Below are 17,209 nucleotides of genomic sequence, written 5' to 3'. Positions count from 1 at the left end.
GTTCAAGCCCCTTAGAAGTGCCCATCCAAGAAGCCTCAAGGTCATTGGCCACAGATAAAACAAAGTCAACCTTTGATTGGACTCATCATGTCAACATGATCATGATGCTCATTGGTCATTGGACATAAACATTACACAAAGGTTGGAAATCCCAAATTCAACAATGAATGTTTTGGAAGGAATCAGTGGCTCCTTTAAGGGTCTCTTTTCCAAGCTTAAAATGATAAACATTCACATGCAACACCATGGGCCTGAAAAGGTTGAATACATTGGTCGTGCTGTCAATCCAGCACCCTGTTCAAAACTACTGGGAACTCGGAACTGTCAATCCAGCATGACTTCTGCCCTGTTCAAAACTACTGGGAACTCGGAACTGTCAATCCAGCATGACTTCTGCCCTGTTCAAAACTACTGGGAACTCTGAACTGTCAATCCAGCATGACTTCTGCCCTGTTCAAAACTACTGGGAACTCTGAACTGTCAATCCAGCATGACTTCTGCCCTGTTCAAAACTACTGGGAACTCTGAACTGTCAATCCAGCATGACTTCTGCCCTGTTCAAAACTACTGGGAACTCTGAACTGTCAATCCAGCATGACTTCTGCCCTGTTCAAAACTACTGGAAACTCTGAACTGTCAATCCAGCATGACTTCTGCCCTGTTCAAAACTACTGGAGACTCGGAACTGTCAATCCAGCATGACTTCTGCCCTGTTCAAAACTACTGGGAACTCGGAACTGGGAAATCTCAGACTTCAGTGAGTTCAAGACAACTGGGAACTCTGAAAGAAAAAAGAGCTCCGCCTGGGAAAATAGGTTTTGAAAGGCCCTCTGACTCAGAATTCCAAGTCGTGAACTTGGGCCTCTTTCTAGAGCTCCGCCTGGGAAAATAGGTTTTGAAAGGCCCTCTGACTCAGAATTCCAAGTCGTGAACTTGGGCCTCTTTCTAGAGCTCCGCCTGGGAAAATAGGTTTTGAAAGGCCCTCTGACTCAGAATTCCAAGTCGTGAACTTGGGCCTCTTTCTAGAGCTCCGCCTGGGAAAATAGGTTTTGAAAGGCCATCTGACTCAGAATTCCAAGTCATGAACTTGGGCCTCTTTCTAGAGCTCCGCCTGGGAAAATAGGTTTTGAAAGGCCCTCTGAATCAGAATTCCAAGTCATGAACTTGGGCCTCTTTCTAGAGCTCCGCCTGGGAAAATAGGTTTTGAAAGGCCCTCTGACTCAGAATTCCAAGTCATGAACTTGGGCCTCTTTCTAGAGCTCCGCCTGGGAAAATAGGTTTTGAAAGGCCCTCTGACTCAGAATTCCAAGTCGTGAACTTGGGCCTCTTTCTAGAGCTCCGACCTGCAGATCACTGACGTCATGATTCAACCTTGTTTTTTTTCTCCAGAATTCCTAGTTGTGTTGAAAGCATCACACAGTCGTGGCCAAATGTTTTGACAATGACACAAATATTAATTTTCACAGTCTGCTGCCTCAGTTTGTATGATGGCAATTTGCGTATACTCCAGAATGTTAAAAATAATTGCATAGTCCCTCTTTGCCATGCAAATGAACTGAATCCCCCAAAAACATTTCCACTAGATTTCAGCCCTTCCACAAAAGGACCAGTTGACATCATGTTAGTGATTCTCTCATTAACACAGGTGTGAGTGTTGACGAGGACAAGGCTGGAGATCACTCTGTCATGCTGATTGAGTTCGAATAACAGACTGGAAGCTTCAAAAGGAGGGTGGTGCTTGGAATCATTGTTCTGCCTCTGTCAATCATGGTTACCTGCAAGGAAACACGTGCCGTCATCATTACTTTGCACAAAAAGGGCTTCACAGGCAAGGATATTGCTGCCAGTAAGATTGCACCTCAATCAACCATTTATCGGCTCATCAAGAACTTCAAGGAGAGCGGTTCAATTGTTGTGAAGAAGGCTTCAGAGCGCCCAAGAAAGTCCAGCAAGTGCCAGGGCCGTCTCCGAAGGTTGATTCAGCTGCGGGATCGGGGCACCACCAGTACAGAGCTTGCTCAGGAATAGCAGCAGGCAGGTGTGAGTGCATCTGCACGCACAGTTAGGAAAATACTTTTGGAGGATGGCCTGGTGTCAAGAAGGCCAGCAAAGAAGCCACTTCTCTCCAGACAAAACATCAGGGACAGACTGATATTCTGCAAAAGGTACAGGGATTGGACTGCTGAGGACTGGGGTAAAGTCATTTTCTCTGATGAATCCTCTTTCCGATTGTTTGGGGCATCCGGAAAAAAGCTTGTCCTGAGAAGACAAGGTGAGCGCTACCATCAGTCCTGTGTCATGCCAACAGTAAAGCATCCTGAGACCATTCATGTGTGGGGTTGCTTCTCAGCCAAGGGAGTGGGCTCACTCTCAATTTTGCCTAAGAACACAGCCATGAATAAAGAATGGTACCAACACATGGTTCACTCCAGACCTGACTGCCCTCGACCAGCACAAAAACATCCTGTGGCGGACTGCAATAGCATCGAATAGCCCCCGTGATATGCAACTGTTCAGGGAAGTCAGGAACCAATACACGCAGTCAGTCAGGAAAGCTAAGGCCAGCTTCTTCAGGCAAAAGTTTGCATCCTGTAGCTCCAACTCCAAAAAGTTCTGGGACACTGTGAAGTCCATGGAGAACAAGAGCACCTCCTCCCAGCTGCCCACTGCACTGAGGCTAGGAAACACGGTCTCCACCGATAAATCCATGATTATCGAAAACTTCAATAAGCACTTCTCAACGGCTGGCCATGCCTTCCGCCTGGCTACTCCAACCTCGGCCAACAGCTCCGCCCCCCGTAGTTCCTCACCCAAGCCTCTCCAGGTTCTCCTTTACCCAAATCCAGATAGCAGATGTTCTGAAAGAGCTGCAAAACCTGGACCCGTACAAATCAGCTGGGCTTGACAATCTGGACCCGCTATTTCTGAAACTATCTGCCGCCATTGTCGCAACCCCTATTACCAGCCTGTTCAACCTCTCTTTCATATCGTCTGAGATCCCCAAGGATTGGAAAGCTGCCGCAGTCATCCCCCTCTTCAAAGGAGGAGACACCCTGGACCCAAACTGCTATAGACCTATATCCATCCTGCCCTGCCTATCTAAGGTCTTGAAAGCCAAGTCAACAAACAGGTCACTGACCATCTCGAATCCCACCGTACCTTCTCCGCTGTGCAATCTGGTTTCCGAGCCGGTCACGGGTGCACCTCAGCCACACTCAAGGTACTAAATGATATCATAACCGCCATCGATAAAAGACAGTACTGTGCAGCCGTCTTCATCGACCTCGCCAAGGCTTTCGACTCTGTCAATCACCAAATTCTTATCGGCAGACTCAACAGCCTCGGTTTTCGGATGACTGCCTTGCCTGGTTCACCAATTACTTTGCAGACAGAGTTCAGTGTGTCAAATCAGAGGGCATGCTGTCCGGTCCTCTGGCAGTCTCTATGGGGGTGCCACAGGGTTCAATTCTCGGGCCGACTCTTTTCTCTGTATATATCAATGATGTTGCTCTTGCTGCGGGCGATTCCCTGATCCACCTCTACGCAGACGACACCATTCTATATACTTTCGGCCCGTCATTGGACACTGTGCTATCAAACCTCCAAACGAGCTTCAATGCCATACAGCACTCCTTCCGTGGCCTCCAACTGCTCTTAAACGCGAGTAAAACCAAATGCATGCTTTTCAACCGATCGCTGCCTGCACCCGCATGCCCGACTAGCATCACCACCCTGGATGGTTCCAACCTTGAATATGTGGACATCTATAAGTACCTAGGTGTCTGGCTAGACTGCAAACTCTCCTTCCAGACTCACATCAAACATCTCCAATCAAAAATCAAATCCAGAGTCGGCTTTCTATTCCGCAACAAAGCCTCCTTCACTCACGCTGCCAAACTTACCCTAGTAAAACTGACTATCCTACCGATCCTCGACTTCGGCGATGTCATCTACAAAATGGCTTCCAACACTCTACTCAGCAAACTGGATGCAGTCTATCACAGTGCCATCCGTTTTGTCACTAAAGCACCTTATACCACCCACCACTGCGACTTGTATGCTCTAGTCGGCTGGCCCTCACTACATATTCGTCGCCAGACCCACTGGCTCCAGGTCATTTACAAGTCCATGCTAGGTAAAGCTCCGCCTTATCTCAGTTCACTGGTCACGATGGCAACACCCATCCGTAGCACGCGCTCCAGCAGGTGTATCTCACTGATCATCCCTAAAGCCAACACCTCATTTGGCCGCCTTTCGTTCCAGTACTCTGCTGCCTGTGACTGGAACGAATTGCAAAAATCGCTGAAGTTGGAGACTTTTATCTCCCTCACCAACTTCAAACATCAGCTATCCGAGCAGCTAACCGATCGCTGCAGCTGTACATAGTCTATAGGTAAATAGCTCACCCTTTTTCACCTACCTCATTCCCATACTGTTTTTATACTGTTTTTATTTATTTACTTTTCTGCTCTTTTGCACACCAATATCTCTACCTGTACATGCCCATCTGATCATTTATCACTCCAGTGTTAATCTGCAAAATTGTATTATTCGCCTACCTCCTCATGCCTTTTGCACACATTGTATATAGACTGCCCATTTTTTTCTACTGTGTTATTGACTTGCTAATTGTTTACTCCATGTGTAACTCTGTGTTGTCTGTTCACACTGCTATGCTTTATCTTGGCCAGGTCGCAGTTGCAAATGAGAACTTGTTCTCAACTAGCCTACCTGGTTAAATAAAGGTGAAATAAATAAATAAAAAAATAAAAATCCTCCGAGAGCAACTTCTCCCAACCATCCAGGAACAGTTTGGTGAGGAACAATGCCTTTTCCAGCATGATGGAGCAACTTGCCATAAGGCAAAAGTGTTAACGAAGTGGTTCGGGGAACAAAACATCAATATTTTGGGTCCATGGCCAGGAAACTCCCCAGACCTTAATACCATTGAGAAGTTGTGGTCAATCCTCAGGAGGCGGGTGGACAAACAAACCCCACAAATTCTGACAAACTCCAAGCATTGATTATGCAAGAATGGGCTGCCATCAGTCAGGATGTGGCCCAGAAGTTAATTGACAGCATGCCAGGGCGGATTGCAGAGGTCTTGAAAAAGAAGGGTCAACACTGCAAGTATTGACTCTTTGCATCAACTTCATGTAATTGTCAATAAAAGCCTTTGACACTTATGAAATGCTTGTAATTATACTTCAGTATTCCATAGTAACATCTGACAACAAATATCTAAAGACACTGAAGCAGCAAACTATGTGGAAATTAATATTTGTGTCATTCTCGAAACTTTTGGCCACGACTGTACATCCATAGAATGCCCGTGTTTGATGACAAAATTTGATGACAAAATGTGCACACAAGAAGGACCGCGGCGCCACCTTCCTGCTCATGTGAGCAGAACACAACGGAGGGTCCAAAAATGTATTGTATGCTGCTTTCTAAATGATGTAAAATCGTAGTGTGAAAAAGTAGATTTTCAGCCCGGGTTTAATATTCTAAGAGTTGATTTGGTTTGGGCCGGAACGGGTTTATGGTTTGCGCAACATTGTAACATATGTTTGAGCCCAACGTGTGGCGGTGGCTGTGGGTGCGGCCGTGGCTGTGTGAGAAGGGCGCCAGCATCCAGTTTCACTTTCTATGATCATTCTCTGTTCTGATAGACATGAGCCTGCAACTCTCATCTCTCCAGCGTTGCACTTTGTCATTTATTTCCTTACAGAATCATAACCGCGCAGAGGAGTCTGAAGGAACTGCAGCACCCCTACATTGAATTGTGCATTCGCCCAATTTATGGAATTACTGCTGTCTGTTCATAAATAAATGAAATCAGAATAGCCTACTTCACCATGAGAAGGCTTATAATTTAGCCTCAGAGGATCAATAGCTTCTTCTTTTTTTAATTGCCTAGCTGTGGATTGTAGCCCAATAACAAGGTAGAACCTAGTCGGGAACGCGCGGCAAATCTGTCAGTGGAAAAAAAACAGCACGCAGACAAAACAGTCCTTTCGCGATATTTCAAATACAATCAAGGGAAAACACAGGTTGTAAAGCAAATGGCTGCTGCTGAAAATAGAACACTATGCTGTACCAAAATATCACATCGACATCCAAATGTTGTTTTACAAAAAAAAGAGTGAGATAGGGTTTTGGAATGAGCGGATCGGCCATCACCAGCAAGTGAGTTGCGCATCATTGGGTTAGTCAGTGAAACTGGAAAGCATATTTAGGACTATAATTTAGTCCTCATATTGTAGCCTACAATATGTCTCCACACACATAGATATATTGATGGATTCAAGACAAGGTCGTTTTTGTCGATCTCAGATTCTCAGTGTCAAAGTTGCCTGGCATTTCGATCATTTGTGCTGTATTATTAAATGCATTTATAAAAGGCCACATTTTCCCGAGCCCTAGGCTACTAAAAAGTCTCTCCATGTGTACAACTTCTGTAAGTGCCTCTCCTCTACCGCTCTATGCCACAACGCAAATGCGATGGTATGCATGCAACGCTTTCTTATAGAAAGGTTGGGAAACACTGGGTGGCTGCTGACGAGCACATAGTTATTGACTACGTCCGTTTTAGCTCGCTCGTTAAATGTCTTCATCGAAATGACGGGTTTCCTCCTATCCGCTCTTCTGTCCCTTTATGCCATAATGTGTACATCTCAGTTGTCAGTAGAAACCACATTTCTTTAAGCAAGCCAGCCCCCTCTCCCCTCAGGGCACTTGAAAGCGCAAACATACTAGCACTCAGGCTATGATAATCAATGTTATGAAGCACAACAATCTCATTATCGAAACAGAAAATCATTGACAGTCAAAATATTTTATTTTGACAGGAAGGACACCATTATAAGCCTGTGGGTGAACATTACAACAACCAAATGATTGTAAACGTTAGTTACTACATGATAACGGCAGCCCTTTGGGCCATTGTGATAAGTTACAAATGTGGTATTAGCATATATTTATATCATTTTCCAATTACAATGCCTCAGTGGATCCATTGTGTTCAAACTGCCGTTTACTGGCATGAAATTATACTATACAGTATGTGTGCTGGCTATACAGTATATACCTATGCAATGAATAAATCCTTAAAAATTGTATTATTTTTTGTCAATATTGTTTAAGTATTGGCAAATAGTTGTACAATGACTCTACATTGAAATTATATTAGAAATAGCAGTGAAAGATGAAATGAAAAAAAAAACAGAAATATTGACTTGCATGGAACTAAACAGCAGATGGTAAAACATGGAGTTGCATGACATAGCGGCTTTGGGTCTGCAGCGTAAAATAAGGCAACGTTGTGTTTTATATCTAGGAAACAAGCAATGGAAAATGGCCTACATTATTAGAAGGTGTCAATGAGAAGACAGAAACACCAGCGTTGTGTGGTATTTAATTATCATTGGCTTTCATTCGATATGAAACAAGTTGCTAATTTGCATAGAATACAGCAGTCAGCGATAAAGCTATAATAACCAACTTGTTTTAAAAGTATCTAAATATCCTAAAATATTTGCACGTATTGACACAAACCCAGAAATATTCATATACATTTAGTATTTGGCAGTTTGCTAATATAATAATTTGTCAATTATAGTACTGCATTGTTTTTAAATGGCATTATCCTGATCGTATGAAATATGATTACACATATCACGATAAAATAAAAACGTTTGAAAATGAATCGAGACTATATAATAACAATAACGGATTGCATATGCAGCAAGTAAAGTCATTATCCTACATACCTCACCCAGCACATTATGGCGCCAGACACACATTTGGCAAAAAAAACTACATATAATCACAGGTTGATATAGGATCCTGTCTGTTACATTCTCATGGACTACTACACTTATAGAATTAGAATGAGTAGAACGGCCATAGCAGTTCTGATTCTATGGTTCTCATTCTGATTCTATGGTTCTCATTCTGATTCTATGGTTCTCATTCTGATTCTATGGTTCTCATTCTGATTCTATGGTTCTCATTCTATGGCGTCACTGTCCTGATTGATATATGGGATTCCTTCATATCTCTCTAATCACTTCCTCCACACAGCTTCAGCAGCAGCTTCTGGTAGTCCCCGGAGGTATCACCCTATCAGATGAAAAAGGTTTAAAAAAAAAAAATTAAAAGCACATACAAGTAACAGCATGTTAAAAACAGACTCATTTTCCATCAGACAAACCAAGAAATTAACATCATTTACTTGTGAATTATTATTCAATAATTGACATACTTTTGGCAGCAATCTACCTCCATAGCATAAAAGCAGGGGATTGATTCCAACAATAGAACTTCAGCATAGTGATTATTTGTGTCAGGTACATACAGAGATGGCAGTGTACAGTGATTTCCCGTAGGTCTTCTGGTACGCCTGTCTGATGTCCAGCATGTCTACCTCGGAGCGAGTCACCATGACCCGAATCAGAGTCCTGTCCTTGGTCCCAGCCCCCTAGGGACAACACATAGCACAGACTGGTTAGTCATCAGTAAGTGCTAAGCATGAAACATGGCTTGTGGTTGCCGTCACGATGGTGTCTAAATGTGTGTGTGTGTGTCAAAATACAATATGTCTAAAACACTATAGTGCTAGAAACTACAGGACATGTCTCAGGGCTACACTTAAACATGGTTAGACATTTCCATCAGCGGAGTCAGAGTGTGTGGAGTGCGTAGGGTAAGAGTGCCCGTGGTCAGAGTAAGGGCACAGTCAGAGTGTGTGGAGTGCGTAGGGTAAGAGTGCCCGTGGTCAGAGTAAGGGCACAGTCAGAGTGTGTGGAGTGCGTAGGGTAAGAGTGCCCGTGGTCAGAGTAAGGGCACAGTCAGAGTGTGTGGAGTGCGTAGGGTAAGAGTGCCCGCTGTCAGAGTAAGGGCACAGTCAGAGTGTGTGGAGTGCGTAGGGTAAGAGTGCCCGTGGTCAGAGTAAGGGCACAGTCAGAGTGTGTGGAGTGCGTAGGGTAAGAGTGCCCGCTGTCAGAGTAAGGGCACAGTCAGAGTGTGTGGAGTGCGTAGGGTAAGAGTGCCCGCTGTCAGAGTAAGGGCACAGTCAGAGTGTGTGGAGTGCGTAGGGTAAGAGTGCCCGCGGTCAGAGTAAGGGCACAGTCAGAGTGTGTGGAGTGCGTAGGGTAAGAGTGCCCGCTGTCAGAGTAAGGGCACAGTCAGAGTGTGTGGAGTGCGTAGGGTAAGAGTGCCCGCTGTCAGAGTAAGGGCACAGTAAGAGTGTGTGGAGTGCGTAGGGTAAGAGTGCCCGCTGTCAGAGTAAGGGCACAGTCAGAGTGTGTGGAGTGCGTAGGGTAAGAGTGCCCGCTGTCAGAGTAAGGGCACAGTCAGAGTGTGTGGAGTGCATAGGGTAAGAGTGCCCGCTGTCAGTGTGTGGAGTGCGTAGGGTAAGAGTGCCCGCGGTCAGAGTAAGGGCACAGTCAGAGTGTGTGGAGTGCGTAGGGTAAGAGTGCCCACGGTCAGAGTAAGGGCACAGTCAGAGTGTGTGGAGTGCGTAGGGTAACAGTGCCCACGGTCAGAGTAAGGGCACAGTCAGAGTGTGTGGAGTGTGTAGGGTAAGAGTGTCCGCAGTCAGAGTAAGGGCACAGTCAGAGTGTGTGGAGTGCGTAGGGTAAGAGTGTCCGCAGTCAGAGTAAGGGCACAGTCAGAGTGTGTGGAGTGTGTAGGGTAAGAGTGTCCGCGGTCAGAGTAAGGGCACAGTCAGAGTGTGTGGAGTGTGTAGGGTAAGAGTGCCCGCTGTCAGAGTGTGTGGAGTGCGTAGGGTAAGAGTGCCCGCTGTCAGAGTGTGTGGAGTGCATAGGGTAAGAGTGCCCGCTGTCAGAGTGTGTGGAGTGCATAGGGTAAGAGTGCCCGCTGTCAGAGTAAGGGCACAGTCAGAGTGTGTGGAGTGCGTAGGGTAAGAGTGCCCGTGGTCAGAGTAAGGGCACAGTCAGAGTGTGTGGAGTGCGTAGGGTAAGAGTGCCCGCTGTCAGAGTAAGGGCACAGTCAGAGTGTGTGGAGTGCGTAGGGTAAGAGTGCCCACGGTCAGAGTAAGGGCACAGTCAGAGTGTGTGGAGTGCGTAGGGTAAGAGTGCCCGTGGTCAGAGTGTGTGGAGTGCGTAGGGTAACAGTGCCCACGGTCAGAGTAAGGGCACAGTCAGAGTGTGTGGAGTGTGTAGGGTAAGAGTGTCCGCAGTCAGAGTAAGGGCACAGTCAGAGTGTGTGGAGTGCGTAGGGTAACAGTGCCCACGGTCAGAGTAAGGGCACAGTCAGAGTGTGTGGAGTGTGTAGGGTAAGAGTGTCCGCAGTCAGAGTAAGGGCACAGTCAGAGTGTGTGGAGTGCGTAGGGTAAGAGTGTCCGCGGTCAGAGTAAGGGCACAGTCAGAGTGTGTGGAGTGTGTAGGGTAAGAGTGCCCACGGTCAGAGTGTGTGGAGTGCGTAGGGTAAGAGTGCCCGCGGTCAGAGTAAGGGCACAGTCAGAGTGTGTGGAGTGCGTAGGGTAAGAGTGCCCACGGTCAGAGTAAGGGCACAGTCAGAGTGTGTGGAGTGCGTAGGGTAAGAGTGCCCGCTGTCAGAGTAAGGGCACAGTCAGAGTGTGTGGAGTGCGTAGGGTAAGAGTGCCCACGGTCAGAGTAAGGGCACAGTCAGAGTGTGTGGAGTGCATAGGGTAAGAGTGCCCGCTGTCAGAGTGTGTGGAGTGCATAGGGTAAGAGTGCCCGCTGTCAGAGTAAGGGCACAGTCAGAGTGTGTGGAGTGCGTAGGGTAAGAGTGCCCACGGTCAGAGTAAGGGCACAGTCAGAGTGTGTGGAGTGTGTAGGGTAAGAGTGCCCGCTGTCAGAGTGTGTGGAGTGCGTAGGGTAAGAGTGCCCGCTGTCAGAGTGTGTGGAGTGCATAGGGTAAGAGTGCCCGCTGTCAGAGTAAGGGCACAGTCAGAGTGTGTGGAGTGCGTAGGGTAAGAGTGCCCACGGTCAGAGTAAGGGCACAGTCAGAGTGTGTGGAGTGCGTAGGGTAAGAGTGCCCGCTGTCAGAGTAAGGGCACAGTCAGAGTGTGTGGAGTGTGTAGGGTAAGAGTGCCCGCGGTCAGAGAAAGGGCACAGTCAGAGTGTGTGGAGTGCGTAGGGTAAGAGTGCCCGTGGTCAGAGTGTGTGGAGTGCGTAGGGTAAGAGTGCCCGTGGTCAGAGTAAGGGCACAGTCAGAGTGTGTGGAGTGCGTAGGGTAAGAGTGCCCACGGTCAGAGTGTGTGGAGTGCGTAGGGTAAGAGTGCCCGCTGTCAGAGTAAGGGCACAGTCAGAGTGTGTGGAGTGCGTAGGGTAACAGTGCCCACGGTCAGAGTAAGGGCACAGTCAGAGTGTGTGGAGTGTGTAGGGTAAGGTGTCCGCAGTCAGAGTGGCACAGTCAGTGCGTAGGGTAAGAGTGTCCGCGGTCAGAGTAAGGGCACAGTCAGACGGTGTGTGGAGTGCGTAGGGTAAGAGTGCCCGCGGTCAGAGTAAGGGCACAGTCAGAGTGTGTGGAGTGTGTAGGGTAAGAGTGCCCACGGTCAGAGTGTGTGGAGTGCGTAGGGTAAGAGTGCCCGTGGTCAGAGTAAGAGCACAGTCAGATGTGAAAGAGACAGCGTTTCTTCCTTACCGCCATGGACTTGTGAAGCCTCTCTGCAAAGTATTCAGGAGTGTTCCTGATGCATTTCACTGGAACATAACAAGACAAGGCTTTAGCTCATAGAGAAGAAACAGGACTAACCTTACTAAATCGGTTGAGTCACAAATGCTGCCCCATTCCCTGTATAGAACCCTATGGATCCTGGGCAAAAGTAGTGCACTTGATAAGAAATGGGGTGCCATTTGGGATGCAGACATTGTCATATCAAACCAATTCAAATCAGATCCTCAAATCACCTGATTCAAATCAGATCCTCAAATCACCTGATTCAAATCAGATCCTCAAATCACCTGATTCTAAACATTCAACAGCTATGGGATCTCAGATCCCAAAAGTGATAGTTACTGAACTTTCCTAATAAGTCACACATTGTGCTCTCCTTGCAGTGACCAGCTGGTTATTAGACACTGTGCTCTGCTTACAGTGACCAGCTGGTTATTAGACACTGTGCTCTGCTTACAGTGACCAGCTGGTTATTAAGACACTGTGCTCTCCTTGTAGTGACCAGCCGGTTATTAGACACTGTGCTCTCCTTGCAGTGACCAGCTGGTTATTAGACACTGTGCTCTCCTTGCAGTGACCAGCCGGTTATTAGACACTGTGCTCTCCTTGTAGTGACCAGCTGGTTATTAGACACTGTGCTCTCCTTACAGTGACCAGCCGGTTATTAGACACTTTATTTTTTTATTTTTTTTTATTTCACCTTTATTTAACCAGGTAGGCTAGTTGAGAACAAGTTCTCATTTGCAACTGCGACCTGGCCAAGATAAAGCATAGCAGTGTGAACAGACAACACAGAGTTACACATGGAGTAAACAATTTAGCAAGTCAATAACACAGTAGAAAAAAATGGGCAGTCTATATACAATGTGTGCAAAAGGCATGAGGAGGTAGGCGAATAATACAATTTTGCAGATTAACACTGGTGATAAATGATCAGATGGGCATGTACAGGTAGAGATATTGGTGTGCAAAAGAGCAGAAAAGTAAATAAATAAAAACAGTATAAAAACAGTATGGGAATGAGGTAGGTGAAAAGGGTGAGCTATTTACCAATAGACTATGTACAGCTGCAGCGATCGGTTAGCTGCTCGGATAGCTGATGTTTGAAGTTGGTGAGGGAGATAAAAGTCTCCAACTTCAGCGATTTTGCAATTCGTTCCAGTCACAGGCAGCAGAGTACTGGAACGAAAGGCGGCCAAATGAGGTGTTGGCTTTAGGGATGATCAGTGAGATACACCTGCTGGAGCGCGTGCTACGGATGGGTGTTGCCATCGTGACCAGTGAACTGAGATAAGGCGGAGCTTTACCTAGCATGGACTTGTAGATGACCTGGAGCCAGTGGGTCTGGCGACGAATATGTAGTGAGGGCCAGCCGACTAGAGCATACAAGTCGCAGTGGTGGGTGGTATAAGGTGCTTTAGTGACAAAACGGATGGCACTGTGATAGACTGCATCCAGTTTGCTGAGTAGAGTGTTGGAAGCCATTTTGTAGATGACATCGCCGAAGTCGAGGATCGGTAGGATAGTCAGTTTTACTAGGGTAAGCTTGGCAGCGTGAGTGAAGGAGGCTTTGTTGCGGAATAGAAAGCCGACTCTGGATTTGATTTTTGATTGGAGATGTTTGATGTGAGTCTGGAAGGAGAGTTTGCAGTCTAGCCAGACACCTAGGTACTTATAGATGTCCACATATTCAAGGTTGGAACCATCCAGGGTGGTGATGCTAGTCGGGCATGCGGGTGCAGGCAGCGATCGGTTGAAAAGCATGCATTTGGTTTTACTCGCGTTTAGGAGCAGTTGGAGGCCACGGAAGGAGTGCTGTATGGCATTGAAGCTCGTTTGGAGGTTGGATAGCACAGTGTCCAATGACGGGCCGAAAGTATATAGAATGGTGTCGTCTGCGTAGAGGTGGATCAGGGAATCGCCCGCAGCAAGAGCAACATCATTGATATATACAGAGAAAAGAGTCGGCCCGAGAATTGAACCCTGTGGCACCCCCATAGAGACTGCCAGAGGACCGGACAGCATGCCCTCCGATTTGACACACTGAACTCTGTCTGCAAAGTAATTGGTGAACCAGGCAAGGCAGTCATCCGAAAAACCGAGGCTGTTGAGTCTGCCGATAAGAATTTGGTGATTGACAGAGTCGAAAGCCTTGGCGAGGTCGATGAAGACGGCTGCACAGTACTGTCTTTTATCGATGGCGGTTATGATATCATTTAGTACCTTGAGTGTGGCTGAGGTGCACCCGTGACCGGCTCGGAAACCAGATTGCACAGCGGAGAAGGTACGGTGGGATTCGAGATGGTCAGTGACCTGTTTGTTGACTTGGCTTTCGAAGACCTTAGATAGGCAGGGCAGGATGGATATAGGTCTATAGCAGTTTGGGTCCAGGGTGTCTCCCCCTTTGAAAGGGGGATGACTGCGGCAGCTTTCAATCCTTGGGGATCTCAGACGATATGAAAGAGAGGTTGAACAGGCTGGTAATAGGGGTTGCGACAATGGCGGCAGATAGTTTCAGAAATAGCGGGTCCAGATTATCAAGCCCAGCTGATTTGTACGGGTCCAGGTTTTGCAGCTCTTTCAGAACATCTGCTATCTGGATTTGGGTAAAGGAGAACCTGGAGAGGCTTGGGTGAGGAACTACGGGGGGCGGAGCTGTTGGCCGAGGTTGGAGTAGCCAGGCGGAAGGCATGGCCAGCCGTTGAGAAGTGCTTATTGAAGTTTTCGATAATCATGGATTTATCGGTGGAGACCGTGTTTCCTAGCCTCAGTGCAGTGGGCAGCTGGGAGGAGGTGCTCTTGTTCTCCATGGACTTCACAGTGTCCCAGAACTTTTTGGAGTTGGAGTTACAGGATGCAAACTTCTGCCTGAAGAAGCTGGCCTTAGCTTTCCTGACTGACTGCGTGTATTGGTTCCTGACTTCCCTGAACAGTTGCATATCACGGGGGCTATTCGATGCTATTGCAGTCCGCCACAGGATGTTTTTGTGCTGGTCTCCTTGTAGTGACCAGCTGGTTATTAGACACTGTGCTCTCCTTGTAGTGACCAGACGGTTATTAGACACTGTGCTCTCCTTACAGTGACCAGCTGGTTATTAGACACTGTGCTCTCCTTGTAGTGACCAGCTGGTTATTAGACACTGTGCTCTCCTTGTAGTGACCAGCCGGTTATTAGACACTGTGCTCTCCTTGTAGTGACCAGCCGGTTATTAGACACTGTGCTCTCCTTGTAGTGACCAGCCGGTTATTAGACACTGTGCTCTCCTTGTAGTGACCAGCCGGTTATTAGACACTGTGCTCTCCTTACAGTGACCAGCTGGTTATTAGACACTGTGCTCTCCTTGTAGTGACCAGCTGGTTATTAGACACTGTGCTCTCCTTGTAGTGACCAGCTGGTTATTAGACACTGTTGCTCTCCTTGTAGTGACCAGCTGGTTATTAGACACTGTGCTCTCCTTGTAGTGACCAGACGGTTATTAGACACTGTGCTCTCCTTGTAGTGACCAGCTGGTTATTAGACACTGTTGCTCTCCTTGTAGTGACCAGCTGGTTATTAGACACTGTGCTCTCCTTGTAGTGACCAGCTGGTTATCACAGACACTGTGCTCTCCTTGCAGTGACCAGCTGGTTATCACAGACACTGTGCTCTCATTGCAGTGACCAGCTGGTTATTAGACACTGTGCTCTCCTTGCAGTGACCAGCTGGTTATTACAGACACTGTGCTCTCCTTGTAGTGACCAGCCGGTTATTAGACACTGTGCTCTCCTTGCAGTGACCAGCTGGTTATTAGACACTGTGCTCTCCTTGTAGTGACCAGCTGGTTATTAGACACTGTGCTCTCCTTGTAGTGACCAGCTGGTTATCACAGACACTGTGCTCTCATTGCAGTGAGCAGCTGGTTATTACTGGACTTACCCACAGCCACCATGCCATCCTCCACGTTTCCAGACATCTCCCTGCAGATGCTCTTCACAATGTCTCTACCACTCATCTGCTGGTACTCATTGAACACTAACAGAAACAAGAACCATAGAGTAGGGGTTGTTATAACCGTCATAAGGTTGTTATAACATGCTAACGAAACCACAGGCAATGTTGTTATAACCACATGGTAAGGTTATAACTATAGGCCGGGTTGTTATAACCACCCTGGTAAGGTTATAACTATAGGCCGGGTTGTTATAACCACATGGTGAGGTTATAACTATAGGCAGGGTTGTTATAACCACATGGTGAGGTTATAACTATAGGCCGGGTTGTTATAACCACATGGTGAGGTTATAACTATAGGCAGGGTTGTTATAACCACCCTGGTAAGGTTATAACTATAGGCAGGGTTGTTATAACCACATGGTGAGGTTATAACTATAGGCAGGGTTGTTATAACCATATGGTAAGGTTATAACTATAGGCAGGGTTGTTATAAACAGGTAATATGGGTTATAATACACTAATGAGCCATAGGCAGGGTTGTTATAACCACATGGTGAGGTTATAACTATAGGCAGGGTTGTTATAACCACATGGTGAGGTTATAACTATAGGCAGGGTTGTTATAACGACATGGTGAGGTTATAACTATAGGCAGGGTTGTTATAACCATATGGTAAGGTTATAACTATAGGCAGGGTTGTTATAAACAGGTAATATGGGTTATAATACACTAATGAGCCATAGGCAGGGTTGTTATAACCACATGGTGAGGTTATAACTATAGGCAGGGTTGTTATAACCACATGGTGAGGTTATAACTATAGGCAGGGTTGTTATAACGACATGGTGAGGTTATAACTATAGGCAGGGTTGTTATAACCATATGGTAAGGTTATAACTATAGGCAGGGTTGTTATAACCACATGGTGAGGTTATAACTATAGGCAGGGTTGTTATAACCACATGGTGAGGTTATAACTATAGGCAGGGTTGTTATAACCACATGGTGAGGTTATAACTATAGGCAGGGTTGTTATAACCACATGGTGAGGTTATAACTATAGGCAGGGTTGTTATGACTTCGGTTAATCACATAAATAAAGCTAATTAAATATGTTTTTAGAAATAGTGTTCAGATAATATAGACATATATAATATAGACATATACTGTCATAACAGTATACTAGTATAAGGAACTACAACCCTTTGAGAGAAACAGAACTGACTTGGTAATATAAACACAGTGCAGTATGATTACCTACCTGCTCTCAGGTAACACAGTATGATTACCTACCTGCTCTCAGGTGGGGTCTGCTCCTGGAACACAGTATGATTACCTACCTGCTCTCAGGTAACACAGTATGATTACCTACCTGCTCTCAGGTGGGGTCTGCTCCTGGAACACAGTATGATTACCTACCTGCTCTCAGGTGGGGTCTGCTCCTGGAACACAGTATGATTACCTACCTGCTCTCAGGTGGGGTCTGCTCCTGGAACACAGTATGATTACCTACCTGCTCTCAGGTGGGGTCTGCTCCTGGAACACAGGATGGCGTTGAACTGGGACTCATCCGTCCCCACTTTGTTCTCCCCGGCAGCATACAGTTT

The 17,209-nt window shown here is 46.6% G+C and overlaps 1 protein-coding gene and 1 long non-coding RNA gene across 6 annotated transcripts in view; one reads left to right on the top strand and one right to left on the bottom strand.

Moving 5' to 3' along the window:
• Window positions 1-6,822: 6,822 nt before the first annotated feature.
• Window positions 6,823-17,209, bottom strand: part of LOC118378038 (annexin A4-like) — a 34,180-nt gene continuing 23,793 nt past the window's right edge. Inside the window, exons 11-15 of the mRNA XM_052477626.1 lie at window positions 17,116-17,209; window positions 15,584-15,679; window positions 11,635-11,693; window positions 8,360-8,482; window positions 6,823-8,124 (exon numbers count right to left, since the gene is read on the bottom strand). Coding sequence (XP_052333586.1) covers window positions 8,065-8,124; window positions 8,360-8,482; window positions 11,635-11,693; window positions 15,584-15,679; window positions 17,116-17,209 — 432 coding nt within the window. The 3' untranslated portion in view covers window positions 6,823-8,064. The remainder of the gene's footprint in view (window positions 8,125-8,359; window positions 8,483-11,634; window positions 11,694-15,583; window positions 15,680-17,115) is intronic.
• LOC127911348 (uncharacterized) lies at window positions 15,662-16,889 on the top strand. Of its 5 annotated transcripts, none has more exons than XR_008077910.1 (5): window positions 15,662-15,784; window positions 15,826-15,865; window positions 15,906-15,945; window positions 15,987-16,199; window positions 16,240-16,889. It is a non-coding gene; the product is annotated as an uncharacterized LOC127911348 (long non-coding RNA). The 5 variants fall into 5 exon arrangements; XR_008077909.1 differs by having other exon boundaries at window positions 15,987-16,412; window positions 16,493-16,889; XR_008077906.1 differs by having other exon boundaries at window positions 15,987-16,889.

The sequence above is a fragment of the Oncorhynchus keta genome, chromosome 24 (assembly GCF_023373465.1).
Source record: "Oncorhynchus keta strain PuntledgeMale-10-30-2019 chromosome 24, Oket_V2, whole genome shotgun sequence".
Classification (NCBI taxonomy): Eukaryota; Metazoa; Chordata; class Actinopteri; order Salmoniformes; family Salmonidae; genus Oncorhynchus; species Oncorhynchus keta.
Note: the sequence above shows the minus strand (reverse complement) of the source record. Positions and strands in the feature narration are given on the sequence as shown.